At 39.7% G+C, this 27,150-nt stretch overlaps 1 protein-coding gene across 12 annotated transcripts in view; it reads right to left on the bottom strand.

The window, feature by feature from the left end:
• The window catches only part of SIPA1L1 (signal induced proliferation associated 1 like 1), a 394,920-nt gene that overhangs the window by 26,775 nt on the left and 340,995 nt on the right, over positions 1-27,150 (bottom strand). For all 12 annotated transcript variants that reach the window (XM_067557845.1, XM_067557840.1, XM_067557837.1 and 9 more), the window contains 2 exons: positions 11,718-11,867; positions 5,366-5,490 (listed from right to left, as the gene is read on the bottom strand). In XM_067557845.1, coding sequence (XP_067413946.1) covers positions 5,366-5,490; positions 11,718-11,867 — 275 coding nt within the window. The remainder of the gene's footprint in view (positions 1-5,365; positions 5,491-11,717; positions 11,868-27,150) is intronic.

Below are 27,150 nucleotides of genomic sequence, written 5' to 3'. Positions count from 1 at the left end.
CCACCTTCTCAACTGACTTCCTTTCCTATCTGACCTAGATGCTGTAGTAATCACATAAGGTTTGGCAAAAGTATGTATGGAAGACCATGCCACAGCTCTGCAAATGTCCAAGATTGAAACATCACTGAAAAATGCAATTGATGTTGCTTGAGTCCTTATTGTATGAGCCAGTAAAGACTGTAGGGATGTGGTTCAACCTACTCCATAAGCTGGGGTAATGCAGGAAGTTATCGACCTAGAAATTGTCTGCACAGATACTAGCTGACCTTTCATCTAATCCTCGCAAAAGATGAAGAGTTGAGGTGGTGATGAACAAAATGATATAATTTTTTCCACACAGAATGTCAGGCACCATCTCTATCTCACATCTAATATACAAAGCTGCTGTTCAACTGCATTTGAGTGTGGCTTAGGAAAGAATACAGGTAAGTAAATAACCTGATTAAGATGAAACTGCGAAACTATATTAGACAAAAACTCTGGATGTGGCTTCAAAGACACTTTGTCTTCGAAGAACTGTGTATATGGAGGCCATGCCAAAAGGGCTTGCATTTTTGCTGACTCTTTTTGCAGAAGTTTTAGCAATAAGAAAGGCTGTCTTTGGAGAAATGAGAGACAATGAGCATGATGACAGTTACTCAAATGGAGGACCCATGAGGGCAGTCAGTACAGTACTGAGGTCCCACAATGGAACTGTTTCCTTTACTGGTGACAACAGGTGGATCGTGCCTTTCAGAAATCTCACTACCATGAACTTTGAGAAAACTGGCTTCCTTTGGATTGGGGGATGGAATGCCAAGATTGTTGCCAAGAGAACCATCAATGTGATAAAGGCCTGACCTGAGAACTACAACTACAATAAATAATCCAAATTTCTTGAATATGAGTTAACAATGGTCAATATCTAAGGGAATTCAACCAAATTAAAAAATGCTTCCACTTGGCCAAATATGTAGTCCTACTATTAAGTAGAACTCTCTTAACTGCTTCTGAACATTGATCTTCCTTCTCACCTAGCTATGCACCATCCATGCTGCGAAGTGTAAGACTGCTCAATGCCAGATGTGCAACCTGGCCATGGTGTTGAGTCAGTAGGTTGGGAAGGTGAGGAAGAGATCTGGGAGGTTGGACAGACAGACTGAGGTCAAAGAACCAGCACTGTCTTGGCCAACCTGATGCAGTGAGAATCAGTTTGGCATGGTCCAACTTCAGCTTGAGGATAACCCTAACATGGCCCTGGAGTTCTTAAAAAATATCTCATCTCTCTTTTCAGAAAAGAGAGACTGTCCATCAATTAGTAAGACTTCTATGGTCTGTTTTATGTTCAACTCAAAGCCTGAGTTCTGGAGTCAAGAAACCCTCTTCACTGTCTAGCCAAGGCTATAATCCTAGATGATGCGTCCACCACATCAAGGCTGACTGCAGCAATGTTTTGCTACTAAATGGCCCTCTGCCAGGAAAGCCTTGAACACTTTCATGGCATCCTCAGGTAAATTATTTGTAAACCTGGAAAATGCATTCTAATTAACAAAGTTGAACTTAGACAAGAAAACCTGCTGACAAGCAATGCACATGTGTAAGGAGGATGTAAAGTAAATCTTCCTCCTCATTAAATTAAATTTCTTGGCTTCTTAAACTTTAGGTGTGGACTTATATCTGCCTTGACACATTTTCTCATTAGCAGCAGGCATCACAAGTGAATTGGGAACTGGATGTGAGTAGAAACACTCAGATTCTTGTATGGTTGCATAGTAAAGTTTGTCGGTACGTATCGGTGTAGGAGGCACAGATACTGGTGTATGCCACAGGTTCCCCAGCAGTATATATTTGCTTTCAAAGACCTAAAAGTGTATCTATCTTTTGATAGGGTTGGTCTTGGTGATAGTTCTATACATGGATCTTCTAGGGATACTGAACACACTGCATTTTCAAAAGAGAAATTTGTGCTTACAAAAACCAAGGAACTTAGAATACTAGAGGGTGGCACACTTCATATTTTTTGTAGGCCGAGTTTATCTTGAATTCCTCCATTCCACCCCACAAGCTCCTTAAGTGCCACCCTCCCACCTTCTGTTTCAGGGATTCCCTTGAAACATCACCCGATCTCTCTCCCTGCCAAGGATTCTGTGTGACCCACCTATTATCCTTCCTCCCATACCCGTGTTCTCCATTCTCCCCCACTAAGCTGGCAGCTCTGTGTGCGCTCCCATTCTCACTCCCCCCCAGACCCCATTCTCTCCTTTCCCCCATGGCTGTGTGCCCCCCCCAATCCTCCACTTCCTCCTCATTCCAAGGGCTCTATGTGTCCCCCTTCTCCCATGTTAGGTTCTTCCAATCTCTTCCTTCACCAGGGGTTCTGTGTGCCACCCATTCCTTCCTGCCCCCATTTCAGAGTCCCCTATTCTCCTGCCATTGTAGGGGCTCTGTATTTGTCCCCATTCTTTTAATCTCTTCTCTCACCAGAGGGTTCTGTCTGCCCCCCATTTACCTTCTCCATACTAGGATCCCCCGAAGCTAAGGGCTCTGTGTGCACCCCCATTCCCACTTCCTTCCATGTCCGCCATTCCCCCATCCTCCTACACCAGGGACCCTATCTGTACCTCATTCCCATCTTCCCTTCATTCCAGGAGCTGTGTTCCCTCCTCCCCACACACCACGGTCCCCCAATCTCTGCCAACACTAATTCTCCCACCTTTTCCTCCAACCACCATTATTTATCTGGGAGATAAGTCATTCAGGGTGTCAACATGTTCAACTCTAATGAGAGAATGAACAGAGGAATTATGGTGGAAGATGTTAATAGGTGTCATAAATAAAATTGTTTGATCTATAGACAATTGCACAGGCACTTGCAGCTGTGGCTGTACTAAAAGGGATGTGTCCCCATTTTCCCTCCTTTCAGTTTCCCATTTTCCTGCAAAGCCAGTAGTGTTCTGGTCACTGATGGCTAGAATATTCCCTGAAATTTCGGAATTGATTGAACGCAGCATTCAGAAGTTATTGTGTTTCATTCCTACCTACAGACAAACAGTAATGCCATCAAGTGTAGCCAGTGCAAGGCAAGTTTGGTCACCAGTTGCAACTGGGCAAAGTGGACATGTGAGTATACAGACTTTTTAAGTATAGCTACACTCTCTCAATCTTCAGCTAGAACACTACCATTCTAGCCCTAATGAGCCCTCTTACTCTAGTAAAAGTGACAAAAAATGGCGATGTAGTGCAGTGGACAAAAATTCTTTAAAGTCGAGAGTGTGGCAGAAACAACTGTGTGTGAACCTACTGTGCCTTATGTCCTATCTATTCACAAACCCTAATATTGCCTTTTTAAAGCTAAAGAATTCTGCTTATTTGTGGTGAAACAAACTACTACAACATAGATTTATCAGAACTGGCATTACAGCTTCTACCCAGATATGCAGCTTACAGTCAGAACTGTCTGCATGCAGGACACTACCCAAGACAGATACTGAAAGACAGCGCTGTAGTCTCTTTCTTTGTTTTTGGCAAATCTTGGAACCACCTTTCCCACCAGAAACACAAATTTTTCCTGCTCCTTTCACTTTCTTTAAGCCAATACTATGGCATCTAATATTCCACAGCAGAACTTGCTGGCAGCTCTATTCAGTGCCAGCACCAATATACAGCAGAGAAACTGCAAAAGTAATGCTGAACAAGAGATCAGTTTTACATGTGTCGTTACCATCACAACAGTATCAAAACATATGCAATTAAAAAGCATTCTGTCAAAATGAGAACACCAGATGAGTATAATCACAGGTTTTCCATGTTAAAAGGAGAAAGGAGGAGGGGATGACAGATGGCTTCAATAATAAGGCACAGCTTACTGAGGCTCTGAAGTTATTGGAACAAAGTATGTCTTCAGAATCTGAGAATCACATTTCACTTTCCAAACTCTTACTTCATTCACTGAATACTTTATTCGGTGTTCAAGACTAGCACATTTATATAAGCATAGTAGGAAACTGCAATGCAGTAAGAAGATCTAAGTGCAGACAAGGGTGGGAAAAATCTGAACTGACAGGAGCACCTTCAATTCCTTTGGTCGTAAAATGTTCTAAGTTCCTACTAACCTATGACAATGGAAGAATTATAAAAAAAATAGTAACCTTGACCAAGCTAGTCATATTGCATCAATGCAACTGGTTGGCTACTGCTGTGGCAAAACTTGTATCAGTGTCAGACTCTTATTGGTATTAACTAATGTCAAGTTGTCACTTCAGTGCACAACAGCAATATATAAAGAGGGAAAAGGTCTATGCACGGAAATTCCAAATGAGGGCTTAACAATGCAAATCTTCTGTATCCAGCTGTTTTATGTCGTTAATAAGTTTCTTCAGCTGACAGCTTAATTGCAAACTGCAAAGAAAATGTATACACTAGTGGAAGGTGATTCTAACCAAGCTATAGATTTATTTCACTATTTAAACTTTAATTGCTTTTTTCCATTTTGTACATGGGATTTTTACAGCTTCAATGATCAAACAATCAATTTGCATTTATATAGCACCATTTGAAAGGGAACATCACAAGCACTTAAGATAAACTAAGCGAAAATTAAACTAAGCCAAACCACTGGGGAGATTAGATAAGGTCAAACAAGTCTTCAACAGCAAGACAAACTAATAAGCATGTCTATCCAACCACTTCTTAAAGACAAGGTGTTCCAGAGAGTGGGAGAATTATGGAAGGTTTAGTCTCACAATAACTTCAGTTTTTCCTCGTACGATAATCTGAGGTCTCGAAGACATAGAATGAAGTATATCTGAGATCTAATAATTAATTCCGATTAATAAGGGTAACACTCACAGAGAGAAAATACAGTGCTTTAGAGCAGTGGTTCTCAACCAGGGGTACATATACCCCGCAGAATACGCAGAGGTCTTTCAGGGGGATATCAACACATCGAGATATTTGCCTAGTTTTACAACAGGCTACATTAAAAATCACTACTGGTCAGTACAAACTAAAATTTCATACAAACAATGACTTGATTGTACTGCTCTATATATCATACACTGAATAGAAGTACAATATTTATATTCCAATTGATTTATTTTATAATTATATGACAAAAATGAAAAAGCAAACAATTTTTCAGCAATAGTATGCTGTGACACTTTTGTGTCTGATTTTGTAAGAAAGTAGATTTTAAGTGAAATGAAATTTGGGGGGGAGGGGGAAAGAGGCGAGGTACGCAAGATAATCAAACTCCTAAAGGGGTACAGTAGTCTGAAAAGGTTGAGAGCCACTGCTTTAGATGATTCTCCCTCTTCATGGAAAAATATATTGCCAAAGTCACCTTGGGATTAATACCATTTGCTTACTGCAGAAGTTAATTACCTACCCATCTGGTCAGCAATACTATCCTCACTCCTCTGCCAGCTAGGTGTGGATTTGCTGCTGCCACCAGTATCTGTCTGCGTGTTCTGCCTGTCAATGGAGGCAGGGGATCTACGACTCATTCCGAACCTGTTATAGTGTCCCCAAAACAAAGGTAGACAACAGTTTTAGTTATGCTTAAATCCCATGTAGGAGAATAGCACTTACAGAAAAATACTTATTACATCAAGTAACTTGAGCCAGAAATCCAGAAACGTAGCTGCCTGTGGAGTTATAATGCTTCTCCTTTCAGCTGTCAGGGGTCACTTACCATCTTCTATTTATAATATATACAGTATATATATTAAGCCATTAATTTACTGAGCACCTCTGTTAAAAAACACCTATTTTCAATTTAAAAAATAACTATTTAACCAAAAATGGGAACTAACTCTCTACTAAATCAGAGCTTTCATTTGCACAGGTTAGGTGGAAAGTGGCCACGGAGTTAAATGATCAAGGAATAACTGACCCAAACCATGACTTAAGAATTTTGGTAAAAGCCATTGAGGACACTGATGTATGTTTTCAGGGAGGGAGATCTACAGATGGAACCACTGAGAAGGTCCTACCCCCAATTCCAATGAAAGTGAATCTCAGAAGAGAAAGCAAGGATAACACATCTGATCTCAATCGCCTCGCTAGATCTCTGGACACCAGACTGTCTTCCTAATAATACTTAGTCACACTATACACACTGTGCACATGTTGCACCCATACTCCCTTGCACACATGGATATGGATGATGATAAATCACGATGGCAAAATGTGAAGCTGGTATAATTATTAAAGGGATTCATAAAACTAATTGCAATGAATAGTTCACAATGGTTAAGGGTTCAAAATCTGGGGGTATAAAAGCTGCAAAGTATAACATTATTAGTGCATAACAAACTTGGGCAGAGTTTCTTTATTCAAATGGTAATAAAATATATGGAATACGGTACTGGAGAGGCAATTAAAGCAGAGAGTAGAAATTAGGGCATATAGATTTGTTTCCGTACAAAAGGATATAGCGAAAAACAAGAAGGTGCAATTAAATTTAAAAATGTCAGCATGCCAAGTCAGATGAACTTTTTCTGTTCTTAAATTATTTTATTGTCAGATGTATTCTGGATGGTTCAATAAACTGTTAGATCAACTGAAAAAAAGTAAACAGTGTTTACATTAGTAAAAACGATCATTGAGTTTTGAGAGAATTATTTAAATCGGAAAGAAGTGGCACCTGGGAAAATGTTGAATGCTTATATCATAGCTGAATTTGGTTTTTTGCAATTTCCCACCCCAGTAGGCATCAACGTGAGATTTTTAAATCTTCAGCCAAAAATGAGTAAAACATTAGGGGGGCAATAGGATGTTTAACGATTGGTTTTCAGTGTTGCTGTAGCTGTGTTGGTCCCAGGACATGAGAGGGACATGGTGCAGTAAAAGATATTACCTCACCAGCCAAGTTCTGTTGGTAGGAGGTACACAGAGTTGTGGAAGATCTCTGTGTAGCTTGAAAGCTTGTACCTTACACCAACTGAAGTTGGTCCAAGAAAATGATTGGTTTGTCACAGGACCACTCATGAGGAAGTTCAACGAGCTAATACCTGTAAAGGCTGAATTAAAATTCTTTTTTATTCAAGCACCAATTTCATATCAAAGCAGAACTTTTTTTCAGTCTAATTTCATTCATTAAATGTGGGATTTCAACAGTCCTTAAGTGATTTAAGGATTACAAGTCTCAGTGAAAGCCAGTGGAACTGTGACCCCAATTCACTTAGGCTCTTTTGAAAAATCCCACTCTAAGAATTTAAAAGGTGCTGGATCGAGAGTCCTAGACCATGAAATGCTATCTATTCACACAAGTACAACATGGGGACTGACAGCATGAATTTCCCTACACGTCCATTAAACTGGGCTGTGAGATTTTACAGATTTCACAGACTATTATGCCCTTGACTTATCTGCTGAGGTGACAAAGCATGTTACTATGTGGCAACCATAGTGATTTTTGGGATATGGGCATTTGTCCATTAGCAACTAGTCTGAAAGTACCAATGCATTCCACACTGGCCATGGAATAGCCATTACCTGGTAATTTATTGTGAACAACTGATTTGGGTTAGTTTTAAACTTGTGGCTTTGAGATGATGGATCAGCTTTGGCTGAGATAGGTGAACATCTGAAGCCATTGTTTTTCCTTCATTTTCGCACACATTTTTTGGTGTGAAGCCTGGGTATGTTTGTTCAACAAGCAAGTATCTGACAAGCAGAAATTCACAGCAAAAAGCAACTCAAAACCATATCAAGAGGGTACAGGAATTTATAAAAGGGCAGATATTGAGGATGTGGTATTAATCTGCACAATAGCTGCAAGGGAAGTAGATAGGGAGTAGAGAGATCTTAAAAACGAACTGAGACATAGGTGACTATCTTTCCCACTTAAATTCAATTGTATTCAAGGCCCAGTATATGCCATAGCAACCTTGATCTAAATTCTGGGGCAAGACCCTATGTATTCAAAGACATTCCAGTGGAGCAGACTGGAGATTCTGTGGTGACAACTTCGGGAAAATTACAAAAAATATATTGATGTTTTATTTAATTATATATGAGAAAGAACAAGAGTCATTATAGTATCTCCCCCCCCTTATTTAATCTGACATTGAATTTTTTCATGCTGTCCTAAAATTTTTAATTTTCAAATGTGCTGCAGAATAATGTACTGAAAATGCATAACTAACATAGAAGCAAACGATTTTGGCAGTTAAGTAGTGGACAGTTGGGGCTTTTGACACCTGGAAAGATGTAAGGTGTGGAAGATAGCGAGTTCATCCCACAAACTTTAACTAGCAGGATGTTAAAATGATCAGTTTTGAAACTGTTAATATGACATTGAAATTTATATTATGTTTCAAAACGAATAAAGGAATACTGTTCTGAGAGGTACTGGAGCAACTCCCATCTCAGAACTATCGTTTCAGGCTGTCTGCAGGTTCAAGGAGACACGAGTGTATAATTTTACACTCAGCACATATTTGTACAGTTCTATTTGCAGTCATGAGAATTAGAATTTTTTTTTTTTTAAATGAAAGCCTAGATATTGAAACACAAGCAAAGAATGGATTCTGGCAAATACCACTGCTAAACAATTGTGGGGTACACAGGATCCTGCTTTATCCATCAATATGCTGTATTACTACTGTGTAAATATTAGATTCAGATCTTCTGTTCACGGTTAGACCATTACTTGAAGGATTTCATGAATATATCCGGAGCTTAAAATAAAAACAACAAAAAAACCCCACAAAACAACCATTAAAACTGATGAACAGTAACAGCAGATAAGCTTTGTACACTTCACAATAATTCACATGATGGAATTTCCCCAGTTCCAACTATTTAATGTAACCTTTGAAATGAAAATAAACGCATCCTACCCTGCCAAACATAGGCCTCGCAGGTGACCTAATGTTGAAATGCAAACCTGCCAATAGTGGCATGCCATCGTTTTAGTCAGGCATACAACTGTACACTCGCATGCAAAAAGGCGTCCTCCACACAGTGTGACCTAACACACACCATATGTGCGAGGTCATGCTTCAGGACTTCATTCTGTCCTATGATTTCCTTCTCTTCCCATCAACATCCCATATTCCTTAAAGTAGACAGAATTCTACATTGTAATCCAAGAGATAATGGGAATTGTCTAAATTAAACATAGATAAACACATTCAAAGTATTACTATATTAACAAACTACATTAGAGATTTATGGGTTTTATATTTTTTTTAAAAAACTGATCATTCCCCTAAACATTAGCTGAGTGATTATTGAAACAATGGAAACATCTGGTAGTGGGTATCTGTCCATAACTAATCAAAAATAAAAAAGGAGTAAATTAGAGATTATTTAAAAGAGAAGTTCAAGATCTAAAAATTCATTTATCAAATTGTGCAGCATCAATATTTTATTCTTCACATGATGTTCTCCTAATTACATCTTTGATATCAATATTCATCATCAAGTGCAATATAATATACTTTGTTTAATTTATGGTGTATTTTTATCGAAGAGGACATCAGAGATCTATGAAGATACTGTTTGTTAGTCTTGGTTAAGTCTAATCATTCCCCTACTAATTAAGATGCAACAAACTTGTTTCTTTTTTATTTATTTTTATTAACTAGGCCATTTAAAACTTACTAATTAAACTACGAAATAATTAGTGCTGGTTGTAGTGGTATCTTTTATGCCACTTACATTATAAAAGTTGTTACAGGCCTCATGAAAACAGCAGAAAAGCATCTTTAATTCTCAAGGAAACACAGGAAAATAGTTTATTTCATACAGCCAGAAAAGGAAAAACATTCATCCATTGTTTTCTATTCCTCTTTTACATTCTATTAACATTCATACATATACATAAAAACTATACAATACAAACAGAAGTGTACATGAAACACATATCTACATACAGCAAGCCACATCTGCATACTACTGAAGTCAATGAGGCTTTTGCCATTGTTTTTAATGGAGAATGATCAGGCCCAATAATACAGCAGGATCACCAGTTGCTGTTACAATAAATATTGTTGGATAAAGGTTCCTCTCTATTTTTAATTACTTGTATTCTGAAACTTTCACCTTTCAGGCTGAGATTTTTCATGCTTTGTCTCTATACCTGGAGGTGAATTTTTGGACAGCTTTAGCAAATATGAGTCAGCCATTTATGAGCATGAGAGCAATGGGGAGGAGGGTAAGATGGGCAAGATATTTTTTTCATAATTAAAAAAAATCTTAGTTGTGCTCTGAAAGGTAAATTTGGCAAAGAAATAACCTCTTTTGAGAATCACTGTCATTTCTTATCATAATTGTTTCTTTCATTTTTCCAGTGCAAACAGGTTTGATTTGGCAGAATTATTAATCTTTTAAAATAGTAAATTTAGTATGCAAGTGTGGTTTTGTTTTCTGAACTTGTAAAATGCTCAGCAAAGAAAGATCCACTACAGTTGCGTAATGACTAACTTGTATGGTGAAATGGGCTAAGAAAGGACTCCTGCGCACTTTGAGACCGATTCAGGACAACACTTAGGCGCATGCATAAATCCATTCTTATTCAGGCCAGTACTTCTGTCCTGAATAGGGATGCCCTCCTGAATCTGGGCCTTTGTGATGGTGTGCAAGAGGGAACACGCTCTGCAGCTGAGAAAGGCACACAGCACCTAACATTTGTAGGGGAAGGTATCTTTCCTGCAAACTTCCTAATCTGTGCTGGAGATAGACCATCTCAGAGGCACCATGGGAGCTCTGAGCCAGAAAAAACACTGGACACCTTGCTAAGCTACATGCTATCCAGAACCGGCGTCTCATTTGCAGACTTACCTAACATGCACAGGACCGGGTGTTATACTAGTGTGTGGTTAGCTAGTGTCAGACAATGGCATTCACATCACTACTGCCATTTTTGTGATACAGGAGCAGAGACTTCATCTTTATAAGCACCCAAAATGGAGAAGGTCACACAATGACCTTCAAACTACCCAAAGAGACTCAGAGAAGTTTCACAGTATGAACTATTAAGCAGTTTTTCTCCCTTCCTCTTCTCTGTAAGGGGTATTCTGGCATGTGACATGTAGTTCTATTGTTGCCAATTATTTTTCTTTCCCTACTTAAAGATGTTTGATTCATTTTTCCTTTTCAGTATTTTCTGAAAATGATACATATTTAATTTCTTCCTCCATGAGTTTTCCCCAAATGTTAATAGTGGATCATTTCAAGGAATTTCATGATTTCAGTAAAGTTGAAAGAGACAGGCTGAAATCAAAGAAGGTTTCAATATGTGAAATAAATGCTATTTTGAACAGTTCTTTTAGGTCACTTAGCATCCTTGTGTCTAAACTATCCAAGTCTTAGATAAATGTATCACTTTCTTGCTTCCAAAGAGCAGTGCAGGTTGCCAAGTCAATAGACTAAGAACTCAATCTGAGTATTGTGCATTATTGACATCATCTAAGAAGCTAAAGCTGTGAAGTGAAGAAGTTTGCAACATGAAACTGATGCATGTGAACAAGACTGAAATCCTTCAAGGTCTCTACAGATGTTAGCCTGAGCATTGTCATAGACCAAGGAGAGAGGAAAAAGTGAGAGAACTCTTCAACCTCACTTTTTCAAAAAGTGAGGTAAGGAAAGAAAAACCATTTTAGTAATTGCATATAAAGAATAGTTTGTAAGCCAGCAGAGTAAGCATATATTTATGTTATTACACTAGCCATCATGGAAGAAGGAAGTTTCAACCAAACAGCACCTAAAATGAAAAACCTGGTGCCTACCCTTCTGGCATAGATTTTTGTCTGTAGGTTCCCCCACCAGAGCCAGTCTCACTTGAGGATAATAGATTGCTGGGGGAGTTACGACACTGCTGCGATCTTGCTAAGGCAATGGATGAAACTGTGACGTAGACATCAGAACCAGGAGACAACCTGTTTAAAGCAAACAAACAAACCCAGTCAAAGTCAACAAATCATAGTGCCAGGCATAAAGAGCAATATGATGCAAATGACATTAGCAGCAGTAAGTGTGGCTTCATGGAGATATAAAATTGAAGCCATTTGGAAGACTATATATATATTTCCCCCTAGTAACGTATTTCCTGTGGGAACAGTGGGAAAACAGACTTGGAAAAATATGCCAGTTTCCAAAGGCTGCCAGAAATAAACTTGTTGAATTGTTTTTGCCGTTTGCTAGTCAGGAATACTGAAGCACAACACACTTCACCCACATACCACATAACTGATTTATTCCTACATTTCTGAACAAGCTTCGGTGTGGAATTTTAACAAAATGCAGTACTTGTCAATACGAACTCTGCAAGCATATAAAGCTGGTCTCTGTGCTACCATATTTTTGTTAATTAAAATGTTAGGATTGTAGTCTTAGTTAACGTTATTTATAAATCCAAATATTGGGATGTTCATCATTCCTAAATACACAGAATTGTTTGGCTAATACCTCAAAACTTTGCTGGCAAATACACACTTGAGTCACATGGATCTATTTCCTATCTATATAGCAGCAGTATATCATATAAATGGTTAGATTTCCAACATTCACATGTGCACACAAAGTTTAAACAGAGGTATCCTTACTTGAGTGTATCTGTCCTGCAATGGAGGTTATTGGATCATTTTTTGGTTCCTGTGCATTCTGTCTCCCACGCATCCACTAGAGACTGTACTAGTTTAATAAGTCTACATATTTTTGTTGTATTCATGAATGACTGAAGTCAATGAGAAGCTTTCCAGTGACTTAAAATTACTTTGGATCAGGCCCTCAGTGAGCAACAAATTATATTTTAAACAAATTGCTTAATAAATTGTAACCGCGAAAAGCCCAACGTATTGAAGCTTAAGATCTTTCAGTCATCTTACATGTGAAAAAATGAGACAGATTGATTTCCATTTAAAAATATGGTTTACTTGTCTCAGCACAGGAACTTCCAAGACCTTAAGCAAGCCACCTAATCTATATACCTCAGTTTCCCATTTATAAAGTGGGGGATAATATTTACTTAGCTTTCTCACCAGGATATTGTGGGAATTAATTATTAAAAGTTTGTAACTACTTTGAAGATGAAAAGGCTTACAGTTCTGATTGCTGTGAGAAATACCTTTTGAAAAATTCTAAGAGCTAGGCATTATTATTATTTTTTATTTATTTATCTAATTTCCCTCCCACCCGTTTGCATGAACAAAGACAAAAAATAAGCTGGGGGTGAAGAAAAATAGACTGAATGAAGTGTCATCTGGGACCCCCCAAAGTTCAGTTTTCATAAACGAGATTCATGAAAATTTCAACCCAACCCAAAAAAGCAGTGATTTAAATCCTATTTGTCTGAAGCACAGCACCAAACCCAATAACGCATCTTTAGTCTACTGACCTAAATTTAATAACTCACATTTATCCGTGTAAGCAAAAATTCTGAAGTATTTGATTACAGAGAAAACAAACAATTCAAGAGCTTGAAATTTAGAGAGAGAGATGAGCCAAGAAGATTAATGGCAATTTCTCATTTTTCCAGTGGCATTCTTATACAAGAAAAAAAGAAAAAAGGCCAGCCAAGAAAAATATATGCTTTCAAATAAGATTCACACACTCACATATATACACACACACACAGATCCACTCACATTTACCTAGCAATACATAAATCACATTTTGTTAAACTATGACCTTCTCTCACATAATGGCTGATTAGAATTTATGGTAATGGAACAATAACTCCTTCTATAGTTTTGTGTTACATATTCCCCCAATGGAATAGACTGCATTTTCACTTCAGTTTCGGGTATGCCTTTCTTCATTTCCCGTGCCTTACCAAAAATGACAGCATTGTTCTGAGCCGATACAAAGACTTACACAACCATGACATTGAGTTATAACTCCTTCACAGACCTGGAAGACTTTTAGTGTGAGCAAAACAAATGATTATAAACTTGTTCTGAATATTGGCAATGAACAGCCCATAGGAAGGATAGTCTGTTATTTACAGCAGCACTGAATTTCAGTTAGTGCTAGCTACCATCTAACTGAAGAAATTTCGAATAGGGAAAGTTTTATTTTACTGTAAACACCATACATAAACCATCATAAAACTAGTTTGTAGGGTAAACTAGTTAGACAAGATATTCACCATCTTCTAGTGGCATGACACATCTGTTAACTTATTCTGTGATTTCCTTCAAATTGTAATTTTTTTACATTATTCATTTCAGAAGACTGTTTTGAGAAGAGATCTCAAAATACTTAAGGTGACTTAATAGTCAAAATAAAATAAAGATGGTATTGATGAGATATGAAAGGACTCAACGCACACTAAGTGTAGATTAAATAGTGATAACACTATTCATTTTTAAATTGTCCAAAGAATTATTGTCACTAGAGATGTAACCTAAAAATGGATAACATCAAGTTTGGTTCCTAAAAAAATAAGATCCCTCAATAAAGAAATCCCTTTCAATCAATAGCCTATAATTTGAAAAAGGGCAGCAACCTCATCAATAGGTGCAACCATCAAAAGAATCACTGAAGTTTCAATGTTTCAATGGTACTTTACACCACAAGAAAATATGCATACTATATTCATACAAGTTATCCCCTTTAAATCAATGGAACTACTCATATTAGTAATGGTTCCACAATCAAGCATATGAACAGGCTACATTTACCACTTACAAACAGATGTAATTCCATTCAAGTTAATGGAATTGTGCTCATTTATGTTACTTAATGAATTTAGACCTAACAGCTCTAGTCCATGCTGGAAGGACTGGTTGAGGTGGTACAAGGAGGGAACAGGTCCATATTTCTCCAAATTTACATCCGAGGGGCAGGGAGAGTATATACATGAAAGAAATAGACACACATACATACATAATTTTGGACTGAGATTTTAGAACTAATCTATAAAGGTCACAGGAACAAATTTTCCACATAACCACCTTTTGGTATTCATAGGCTTTTCAGTAAAAGGTAATCACTTGTTCAAAAACAAATAGTTAATTTTGCTTTAATAGATGCTCTTGGAGACACAAGGATCATAGAAACATTGCACAATATAAAGAAACCTTAGAAAAGAGTAATTTTACATAGTTTGGTTCCCATTCTTGAACAAAAGGACACTACAAAAGCAACCATCTGGCCTGACAAAGAAAAATAAGTATTTTATTTTAACTTAATATCTGCTTATCTGGTTTTATAGATATTGGAGATGTCCCTCTTGATGAATTCACTGTCATGTTATTTGCTATAATATCACACTGTTTTCTATATACTAAAAAGGTTAGTAATGATGACCAGACACTCATCTCCATTAATATTAACACAAGGGGGAAAGAACATAAACCAAAACAGGGAAATAATAGGTTAAAGAATATTTAGATAAGTTACATGTATTCAAGTTGTCAGGACCTAATGAAATTCACCCTAGGATACTTAAGGAACTAGCTGAAGCAATCTCAGACCCATTAGAAATTATCTTCAAGTACTCATGGAAGATGGGTGAGGTCCAAGAGGACTGAAGAAGGGCAGAACAGGGAAAAAAGGGGAACCCAAGAATTGTAGATTAGTCAGCCTAATTTCAACACATGGAAAGATACTGGAACTAATTATTACACAATCAATTTCTGAGCACCTAGAGGATAACAGGGTTATAAGGAATAGCAAGCATGGCCTTGGTGGAAGGGTGTGTGTGGAGGAGAGGAGGAAATGTATCTATGCCCAATAACCTCCCTTACCCCTCTCTCCCCCTGTCGGTGGGCCTGGCTCATGTTAATTATATTACTGCATGAGAGGATACATTATGACCTAGTTATATCATTCATATATATTACACTAAACTATATGAGAAGTACATTTTAAGGTTGCAAAGTCAAGCACTCAAGAGTTAGTAATGGCCAGAATTAAGACTGTCCGTGTAACTTTAATTCGGCCCCCTGTGTGTATGCATTATGATATTCAGTCTTTAATTACATGATTAAATATTTTTTCCACAGGACCCTGGCCTCATTCAGTGCACAGGAGGAACCTGTAGTGGATATGAATCAAGGTTATACAGTGACAGAGATTTGTCTGTAAGACCCATGCTTCATTTGCTACAGTAGCTGGGAGATGTGCAGAGAATGATGCAGGGGACTGGACAAAGAGAAAGAATCATCTTATGGTTAAGTAAGTTCAGTGTTGCCCTGAAGAACTGGAATCTCTCTCTGCCTCTGCCACAGAGTTCCTATGCGATGCTAGGCAAGTCACCTAAACCAGATTTTTTACAAGTTGTCACTAATGGTGTGTTCCTCATTTTCTGGGTGTCCAGTGGAAGTCACCTGGGGGTCTGATTTGCAGAAGTATTGAGCACTCACAATTGTAGATGAAGTCAATGAGAGCTGTTTTCAAGAGAGGGGCAGCAGAACCAGGGGAAGCGATGGAGGGTTAGTGCCTCTGCAATGCAAATATTGAGGGGTGGAGACCAGAGCAGCATCCGGAGGAGGAGCTGGAGCAGCTTAGGTGGCACACAAGCGGGCAAGTAGGACCCTCTGGCCCAACCCGGTCTTGCCTTTCAGCCACTGCAAGTCCCAGCAGAGACATCTGGCCTGGGGGAGGGCAGGAACATGTGTGCCAGCTGCTAGGGCAGGATGGGGGAAAAAAACGAGACAGAGCACCAACACTTGGGCATGGTGGCATGGAGGCATTGGAGCATAGGGCAGCAGATGACAAGTGGGGCAGAGGGGAAGAAGCCCAGGCACTGGGCACCAACTCTTGAGGAACTACCAGGAGCCTGCTTCCTTCACTCCCCCTCCTGTCCCTCCATTCACAGGGAACTCCTGAAACCCCCCATGCCCTATTTAACATATAAAGAAAAAGTACTCTGAAAAATCAGGCCTTAGGTGTCTCAAACTAGGCATTCAGAATTCATGAATACTTCTGACTTTAAACTCTCTCTGCCTCAGTTGTTCATCTCTAAAATGGAGATAAAAATATCCCCACAAGTGTTGTGAAAATAAATTCATTTATGTCTGTGAAACATTCAGTTACTCCAGAGATGACTGTCACAGAAAAACCTATAAGGAAATTAATTCCATCTTCAGAGCAGGATTTGAACAGTGTGCAGTAAATAGGCCTGGGGCCACACACTAAAAAAAGGAGAAAACAAAATGCTGAATAGTTGCTCATTACATGAGCTCTGTCCATTCCATTAAGCCAGATCTCCTATGGGGAAACTATGATTAATTATAATTAAAGGGTATCATAATACATATGCACAAGGGGACCCAATGAAGGTTGCACAGGCAATCTTAATTCTGACATCTCCTCACTTTTGCGTGCTTCACCTTGTAACCTTTGTAATGCTCTTTTAGTGTAGCTTGTCAGTGTATAATGCATACATTATGTAAAATGACCAGAACCAGAACTGATAATCTCAAGACATCTAAGGGTATAGTCATGTTTCAGTTGCAGGGTTTGACCTCCAGTTTTCCAGTGCTGAGTGAAGGTGTTGGGCCTGGTGCTAGTAGACAGTAAACATACTAACTAGGTACTGATACAGTGCTTTACATTTTCTAACCTAAAACCCCAATGAAGTGGACAAAGTAAGAGTTGTACTGCAGATGGTGAAATGAGAAGAGGCCTTTTCTTGTCTACACTAGGAAAAATAAGAGTTATGACACCAGGTATCAGCACCAGATGCTCCTGATTTGTGCTGAACACTATTCAACCAAGCATAGCCAATGACAAACCATTACTATTACAGTAACCTGTTTAGAAAAGGTTTTAACCATGGTTCCTGGCATGGTACTCAACACAGACTTGGCTACACCTTTTAGCAAACAAATTCCAATTAAGCTGAAATTTTTCACACTTTGCTTCAGTCAAAAGACAAGTATTTTTGGAAAGTCTGAGAGAAATCCATCTATGAGCTAGTGCTGGTTGAAATTTTTTTCTCAAAACTATTTTTACTTTTTAATGAAAACTGGCTTTTTGACTAGATGAAAATTTTTGAGAGAACATTTCTGTTTTCATTTACACTTGGTGGGTTTTGTGCAAAATCCTGAGAACAAATGTTAATTTTTGTTTTTGATGAAAATAAAACTTTTGCTTCCTTCAAATCTTTTTCCCCCCATAAAGTAAATGCATTCCTTCAACTCCATTATAAGCATGTGTATTCTGAATATCTTTGTAAGTATAATATAAAAACTTCAAACTTGGGGCATGGATTTGCCACTACTTCTCATGCAGTTAATGCCACTGATTAAAAATGCATTACTCTCAAGTATAAGAGTTTTTAGGTTCAGGCCTTTTGCTTACTTTGTGGTCCTCAATGAGATTTAAAGCCAACCCTGAAGACAATTATTCCAGTATTTTTTAATTTATGGCGGTTTAAAGTCAGTATTTGAATGTAACCACATCACATAGTTTCCATTTGGCTTAGAATGTTGACTGTGCTCAATAACGTTTTATCTTAGTTTAAGCTTTAGGCTCTGATCAAGCAAAATATTTAAGGAAATATATAAGCAAGCATGTGAACAGCCCCACTGACTTCTGCTCACATGTTTTCACTCACTTGCTTAAGTACTTTGCTGAATCAGACTTCAGTTAAGATTGATTCTCTTTGGGATGAGTCAATTAAGAGCAGATTGTGATTGAACAGCACTCCTCCCATCCCCAAACTCTCACACACATCTTTCCTCTTTAAAACAAACAGGAAATTAAATGCAAAAACCCAACATTAACACAACATTAAGGCTGAGAAATCAAGATATCAGAAGTCAAGAGTTTCCAAAATATAAGCTTCTCTCAATATACTAACTCTTCCATACTGCACAAAATAAATGATTTTCTGTTCCTATTTTCCTTAATGTATTACTACCTGTAATTTACTCAATGGACAAGTTAATGTTGATTCTGTACATTGGACTGTGCAGCCTTAATGCTATATTAATACTATAGATTTTCTTTTTTAGAGAGGTGTAAATGGTTTTGCTTTCATGAATGCCCCCATAAATACCTAATACACTCAATACTCAGTAGACTATGATGTAACTCCTGTAAGGCTTTCTTCTAGTAACCTAGAACTTCAGACAATAATAGAGAAACCAATGCTGTAGTCTCTTTGGATACTAGCTAAAGGCTATTCATTTAGAAGGCAACTTCTTTTAGAAGCAACTAATATTCCAGTCCTAGTCAAATTTGAGCCCTCTTGAAGAATGATTTACAACTTTTCAAGGTAACAATGCTTTTCCAGCTCTCAGATCTTTTACAGTAAGGCTGGTCTCTCTCTTAGGTCTAGAATTAGCAACCATTTTGTGCATGCCTTCATGTGAATGGAATTCCTTTCTATGAGCTTGCCAGTGAGTTGTGGATGGCTTTCCCCGCTTTAGCTGCCATGCATTTTCAATGCAGAGCTGCTATGTTTCAGTGAATGACTGCACATAGATTTGGAATTTATCTCCTTGCCTTACTTCCCTCACCGCCACATATGCCTAGTCTACACTGGTGCGGGAGGTCGATGTAACGTCACTTATGTCGATCTCCAAAAGCCTGCGTCTACACTGGCATGGCAGTCCCGTCGACTTAACACGGGGCAAAAGTCGACATAATAAAACCACCTCCACAAGTGGTGTAGCGCCTAATTCAATTTTGCATCAGTGTAGACAGAGAGTAACATAATTCAACATTCATGGCCTCCGAGAGGTATCCCACAATGCCCCATTGTGACCACTCTGGACATTCACGCTCTGCTGTTACGTGGTCCCGCTCACCGGAAATGGCCCCTCCTCTCATGGCCCAGAAAAATTTCAATTTTCATTTCCTGTCCGACCAGTGTGGAGGGAGCTTGTAGATGAACTTCTCATGGTTACTGCAAGGCCCAAACACACTCCAGCATGGAGTTGACCAGAGGTCTTAGATCTCATCGGTCTGTGGGGCGAGGAGTCCGTTATGGCTCAGCTCAGAGCCAGCAAAAGAAATTTGGACATTTACAAGAAGACATCCCAGGGCATGTTGGAGAAGGGGCACAACAGTGATGCGCAGCAGTGCCGCGTGAAGATCAAGGAACTATGGCAGGCATAACAAAAGGCCAGGAAATCTATAACAGCCGTTCTGGCTCCTCGCCCAAAAAATGCCACTTCTATGAGGAGCTGCATGCCATTCTCGGCGAGGACCCCACTACGGTGCCGCCACACAGCATCAATACCTCCACTCCATCCCACTCCAGGGACAATGATGAGGACTCCATGGATGAGGAGGAGGAGGATGAGGAGAGCAGGGTGCAGGAGAGTGGGGTGTCTCTTCTCCCAGATAGTCAGGACCTATTCCTGACCCCAGAGCTGTCCAGCAGCATGCAGGATAGCACTAATGATCCTGGGGAAGGCACATCTGGTGAGTTTTTCTTCTTCTTCTTAGCAGTTATGTTCTTTTTTTTGGGGTGGGGGGGGAGGGGAAGATGGCACATGTTTATTCCCCATTGTATTGTCCCAATAAAGTCACTTTAATTATTTGGCAATGGTTTCAGAGGACGCTATTAACCCCCACGGGCTGTCCCCAGATCCCCTGTGGCCACCTCGTGACAAAATAGTCATCTTAATTAAACTGTGGTGCCCAGGCACCCCTCTCATACAGGGCATTTGAAATGAGCTTTTTAAATCCTCTCTAAAGCAGAGTAAAGTGTCCCTAGCTTACCATCTCTGCAACGGCACAGTGAGCTGACCCTTCTGGGATGTGTGGAATGGAATGAGGGTCTGTCTTACCCTTGTGCATAGCAAGGGGAGTTTTTTATACATTGTTGCATTTCTTTCATTTCCCTGGGTATGCTAACAATGGCAACGCTGTGCATTTCTTTTCGTTCTGTAGACACCTCGGCCTTGGCCCAGCCTGCTCGAACTGCTGAGGAAAGATTATCGCAGATTAGGAAGAGGGGAAAAAAAAAAAAAACCAAGAGACGACATGTTTGGTGAGCTCATGAACGCCTCTGTGGCCGCAGAGACAAAGCTCCGAGCGTGGCAGATGACCTTGTCCCAAAACATGGACATGGATAAGGAGAGTCGAAGAGTGATGCAGGAGCATGATCACAGTACCACGCAAGAGATGCTGCGAATCATGCGTGACGAAGCAGACATGCTCCAGTGGCTTGTGGAACTTCAGGAGGAGCGGCAGCCGGACAGAGTCCCGCTGCAGTCCCTCCATAACGCTCCTCAGCCTATGGCTTTGCTGCCCTCCCCCCACCCCCAAGTGGTCTCAGAGGAGAACGGCCAGGCTGCAGTATGTGGTGCACTCCACCCCAGTGTAGGCAAGCAGAAAGCAGCGGCAGCCCCGCTAACAGCTGGCCTGCAAGCAACCACACTACCATTTGAGACGTGAATGAACACTAGTCCCCTGCCCCCACCAACTTGAATGTTCATAAATAAAAGTTTGCATTGTTTCAACACGTTTCTTTATAAAATCATATCTTGCTTGGGAGGGATTTGGAGGGTACTGACATCCATGGTAGGGGAGATTTTAAGCAAAGGCACACAACATACAGGAACAGAAATCATTACTGCATCTCATTGCAGAACCTGGTTTTCAATACTTTCCTAATGCAAAGCACTATGCGGTTAGCTCTCATCTGGCATCTGACCGCTCATAATTGGCGGCCAGTCTTTCCGCCTCCACAGCCCAAACCTGGGGGAACCTTTCCCCTTTCACGTCACACACATTATGAAGAACAGAACACGCAGATATCACTGAGGGGATGTTCTTTGCACTCATGTCCAGCCTAGTGAGGATATTTCTCCATCTGGCCTTTAAACGCCCAAACACACATTCAACAACCATTCTGCAGCTGCTTGGCCTGTTATTAAAACGCTCCTTGTCGCTGTCAAGGTGCCTGTGTACTGCTTCATTAGCCAAGGGAGCAAGGGGTAAGCAGGATCCCCCAGGAACACTACTGGCATTTCAACACCCCTGATGTGAATTTTTTGGTCTGGGAAGAAAGTGCCTGCCTGCATGTTAGAGAACAGCCCTGAGTTCTGAAATACGCGCGCATCATGCACCTTTCCAGACCACCCCACATAGAAATCTGTAAAACGACCCCTGTGATCCACAAGTGCCTGCAGGACCATGGAAAAGTACCCCTTGTGCTTTATGTACTTGGTCGAGAGGTGGACAGGTACTAAGATAGGGATGTGCGTGCCATCAATGGCCCCGCCGCAGTTGGGGAACCCCATCGCAGCAAACCCGTCCACTATGTCCTGCACGTTTCCCAAAGTCACTAGCCTTCGTAGCAGAAGTCTATTAATGGCCTTGCACCCTTGAATCACAACAGCTCCTACTGTAGATTTACCGACTCCGAAGCGATTCCCAACCGAGCGGTAACAGTCAGGGGTTGCCAGCTTCCACAGAGCGATGGCCACTTCCTTCTCCACCGTCAGAGCTTGTCAAGCGAGTATTCATGTGCTTCAGGGAGGGGGCCAGCTCTGAAAGGAAAGTGGCCTTTCGCATACTAAAGTTTTGCAGCCATTGGTCATCATCCCACAGCTGCACAACGATGTGGTCCCACCAGTCTGTGCTTGTTTCCTGGGACAAGAACCGGAGCTCCACGGATTGCAGATGATGCATTATGGCCTGCAGCAATCGGGAACTGTTCCGCTCAATGGCTTGTAGCAGGGCAGCCTCGGTGGCATAGTGGTTGCCTGTGCTTCGGGTTCTTGCTCTTCTTTGAAAATACTCCATGATAAGCCAAGATGTATTTGTGACGCTCACAATAACAGTGCAGAGTTGAGCTGGCTCCAGGTCTCCGCAGCATAAACAAATGGCACGAAAATCGGTTTCCTGTTTGTTTGGGGGGAGAAGGAAGGCAAAAGGAGGGTTGCATCATGGGAAGATGAATCTCGTCCCAACAGCCAACGCGGCTAGTTGCACTGTGGGATAACTACCCACAGTGCACTGCTTTGACTGCCAAAACAATCGTGACGAGTGTGAATGCATGAGCCCGGCGCAAGGAGCATGGTGTGGACACGATCCAGCAACTTCTAAAAATCAGCAGGTGAAAGTTGACTTTAAGTCGACTTCACTCTGCAGTGTAGACATACCCATAGTTTCTTTCCCCAGTCCATCTGCTCTCTTCCTCCACCTCCCAACAACATCAGCAACGTGGGAAGGCTGCATACTTTCAGCTTTTCTTTCAGGCCCTCCCCTCCCTCAGACACCTGCTACTCTGCCTGAAACACATGGCCAGAGCATGGAGCCAAGTCCTAGTCAGAGGCTATTTTTAATATTTGCTTTGTGTCTGGTTTTATTTCTGTAAAATTAATACTTCTAGATGTTTTCTTTTTAATAAGCCAGAGTAAATCCCCTTCCTGTTGTCTTCTGTCTCTTTTCCATACTCCTTTCCCTTCTTCCAAGCAATCACTACATTGTATACACACTGTACATGTGCATACATATACAGACACATGCACACACGCACCTGTAACCACTATGGTTACTTCCCATGAACTCCCTCCAATATACATGCCATTCTAGCTCTTTGTGCTGCCAACACAATGGCCCTCAAAAAAGAACAGGTAGCACTGAAGCAAGTTTCACTTTGCAATTTGAGTACCACTGAGTGGCTGAATAAACCGCAACATGAAAATGACAACAGTGGTAGGTATAACTTTGAAATGCATTCTGGAAGCAGCATGAGGTACTGTAGTTAATGTCTGGGGCAGGCATTTTGGGCACCAGGAAAGAACAGTGACTGGTGCACTGCGGAGAGGCAGAAAAAAAGAGCCTAAATAAGGGGACATGACAATCTCAGGCAGAAGGCTCAGAAGCTATGTGGATATTTACACCTTTATTCTGAATACTCTCATTTAAAACTTCCAAACCATAAAAATATCAATCTGTATAAAAAAAGGTTAAGACATTAAGTGTTGTATTGACATAAAGAACTGAAACAAAATTAGACTGAACATTTTGGTAATATCATATTCTGTATGTGCAGCCTGATCTTGATTTTATTTTTATCCCAGCTGAAAAATATTGCACCATCGCCATACTGAATTTATTTAAAGAAGATTTTGGTCAATCAAGAGCAACTCGTATTACAGTCCTAGTCAAATCTGAGACCTCTCAAAAAGAATGATTTACAACTTTTCAAGGCAACAAGTCTAAAATGAACAAACAAGAGTTGTTGAATTTATATTATTGAAAATTTGCTTTATTTCCATTTCCTTGTTAGACCCCATTGACCACTTCTGTATTCATCACTATTCATAATTTTTCAATAAAATGAATTTATTTTAACATCTTCAGGAAATACTGTATTACTTCATTATGTCTTCCTTAAATGAAAGCTTATTCAGTCATTTGTTTGTTTTTTGTATATTTTATTTTCATCATCACCACTTTGAAGTAAATCAGTAAAACAATCCTTTGCTTGTAAAATAATGCATCCCACGCAGTCAGTTTAAATGAATTAGTTATTTAGCACTGGCATTCTGGAATTCATCAGTGCCTAAGTATACAACACTAATCTCCAGTACCTACACGAGAACAGTTATGACTCAGGGGGACTGGCATTTGGTTATGGTCTAAACTATCAGTTCTAATCTGTGCACGCAGTTCCCACTAGTTGACTGTTCAGTATCTTATATCCTGGGATCATGTGTTCTGTGGCGGTAAACTTCACCCCTTGTCATAGAATTCTGCTTCAGAAACTCAGTTTTCTTTATCAAAAAGTTATATTACCAAGGACTGGAAACCTGTGTAGGCTTGAAAAAGTGAATCCTTTGCAAACCGATACAGGTGGCTGCTGAAATGATAACTTTGAGAAGCATGAACTGCCCCATTCATTTCAATAATGGTCCCATGAAATCCATAATTCTGCAGCTATGAATTTGAAATGTTTCCAAGATGCTATGGAATTCAACATCTTTGTCATAGAACTCACCATTTTGCTACAACTAAGTGACCAAACATTTTGTCTCCCTGCCCAGCTGTGATTTGCCTGCAACTGCCTCTCGCTTACCACAGAGGAGTTATCTGGCCTACCGAGCATACTCCCTGCACTATTCATTGGAAAAAGACTACTGAGGGTCAGAGAACCAGAGCTGCAGTGTCTACATTGTACCTGGGAAGCAGTGAGAGTCAGAAGTATAGGCTGGTAACTTGGGCTGCCTGGAGAACAGATAATTCACTGAAACTGACTACAAAGCTCCCTGCTTGCTTGGCACAGTGGGCATGGGGGGGGGGGGGGCAAAAATGTTGAGCCAGGCTACCTGGAGAACACCTCAAGAGGCTACCCTGAAGATTATAGCAAAACACTCAGCCTTCTCAAATATCATCACAGTTGAAAATAATCATTGATTAATTTTATGCTAATAACTATTTTCAAGCATAAATCATAGTTATGTGTGTTTATGTAGTGGTGGGGGTAAAAAAGAGGAGTATTTCATAATGATTAGATTAACAGAGGCACAGAATTTAGGGGTTGTTGTATAAAATCTGATTCCACTGTGCCGCAAAATAAACCTTACGAGAAATGAGTGTCTCTCAGCTCAGGTCCTAGTGGATTAGTGCCTGTATTAAAAAACACTAACACAGCTGGCAATAATTGGCACCTTTCGTGGTATCTAGAAGCCAAGAACTGTTACTGAACTACCATCTCAGCCCTACAGGCAGTCCCCTCCAGGTCACAGTTGATATATATTCAGGACAATATGTGAAAACCAATGCTTTATTTAGACAGTGGAAAAATAAATTGCTTCAGTTTCCAGGACTGTTAATCCAGCACCTTTCACTATAACTAGAGTCACTAAAGAACAATCTCGGATATGGCTAAAATCAACTGGAAACTCACTTGAACTGATATACAGGTTTTCAATCTCAAAAGCAACAGGATTCATCAGTGTAAAGGCACCACTCAATTAAGTCCCATTAGTTGGCCACTCAAAAAAATAAAAAAGGTAAGAAAAATACTTTTCTTTTAAGCTATTTTTTGTTTAAGACCCTGAAATATTTAGTGACTTCCAGATGTTAACTTAGGTTACAGTTTTATTGCTGATATTATTAAATTCAATATTGTGTCAAGTCCAATGTAAACCAGAAATTTTATACTGCTTCTCTGCTTCATCCTTAAATTCTACAGGATTGGAATGGAGATGATGATGGCGTTAGATTACTTTATTTCTGCTGAATGGATGTTAATACTGCTACATAAACTCGTCCCACAATTCATCTCAAGTTCAAAGCTCAAAAGGGCACCTGGATCAATTTATTATGTGCAAGTCTCACAGCCGCAGCATACCTTATAACAAACTATGAACTGATGTCAGAACACAGTCCTCTCTTAGCCTTTTCATTTCAAAACAGCACATTTGTTTCAAAATTTAAGGTTTTTTTTAAGGGTAAAAACACCTGAAAACAACCAAAACCAAAAGGAAATGAATTCATTTCAGTCAAAGTATTTTATTTGACCCAAAACAAAACTTTTCCCATTTGAACTGCACCACATTCTCTTTAAATTTTTCAGATCAGCCCTGACCTGGGAATGGGAGGGATCGCTCAGTTCTACTCCTTATTTCCAGCTTAGACAGCCACTCTTATTCCTCCTCTCTGCAGTTATCATCTCCCCACTCCTACATCTAATACAATAATTAAAAACAAATAGGGAGCAATAAACCCTGAACATAAACTACAAAAACTAAAATGATGGTAATCAATTTAGGACAAAAAGTTATGAACAACAACAAAACCAGGTAAATTTCTTACAGGACAAGCAGCAGCGAATACTGAGCAACTGAAGAAACTGTCAATGATATTCCAACTCTACCTGCATGGAACCTCTACCTCCATGGAACCTTAATCTCAAACTATCCAACGAAAACACTCCAAAACCACAATTTTACTCAATAGCCAGTCCAGAGATAAAATGTCAACCAGTTTGGAAAATGTGCAGACTGAGTCACTGGCCCTCTTTTACTGTGTTTGTTTTCTTTAAGTAGAAAATTAAAACCACAAAAACCTGTTAAGGGAAATAGACAAAAATGGCATCCATCACTTCTGAACACTAAATTCTCTACAAAACTTATCTTATTTCACCCAAAACCACCAAATAAGAGGAGTTTATGTATAGCATTAGCACCACACACTAACCATAAAAAATCAAGGGCTAGGTGCTGACCCTTACTGCAGCCATTTAGTGATAGACCTGCAAGGGTCAAAGAAACCATAAAGCCAGTGTATTCTGCTACC

Source organism: Emydura macquarii, unplaced genomic scaffold (genome assembly GCF_026122565.2).
Source record: "Emydura macquarii macquarii isolate MOO-44397 ecotype Brisbane River unplaced genomic scaffold, CSIRO-AGI_Emac_v2 contig_1876, whole genome shotgun sequence".
Classification (NCBI taxonomy): domain Eukaryota; kingdom Metazoa; phylum Chordata; order Testudines; family Chelidae; genus Emydura; species Emydura macquarii.
The sequence above is the reverse complement of the archived record's forward strand: the minus strand, read 5'-3'. Positions and strand labels throughout refer to the sequence as shown.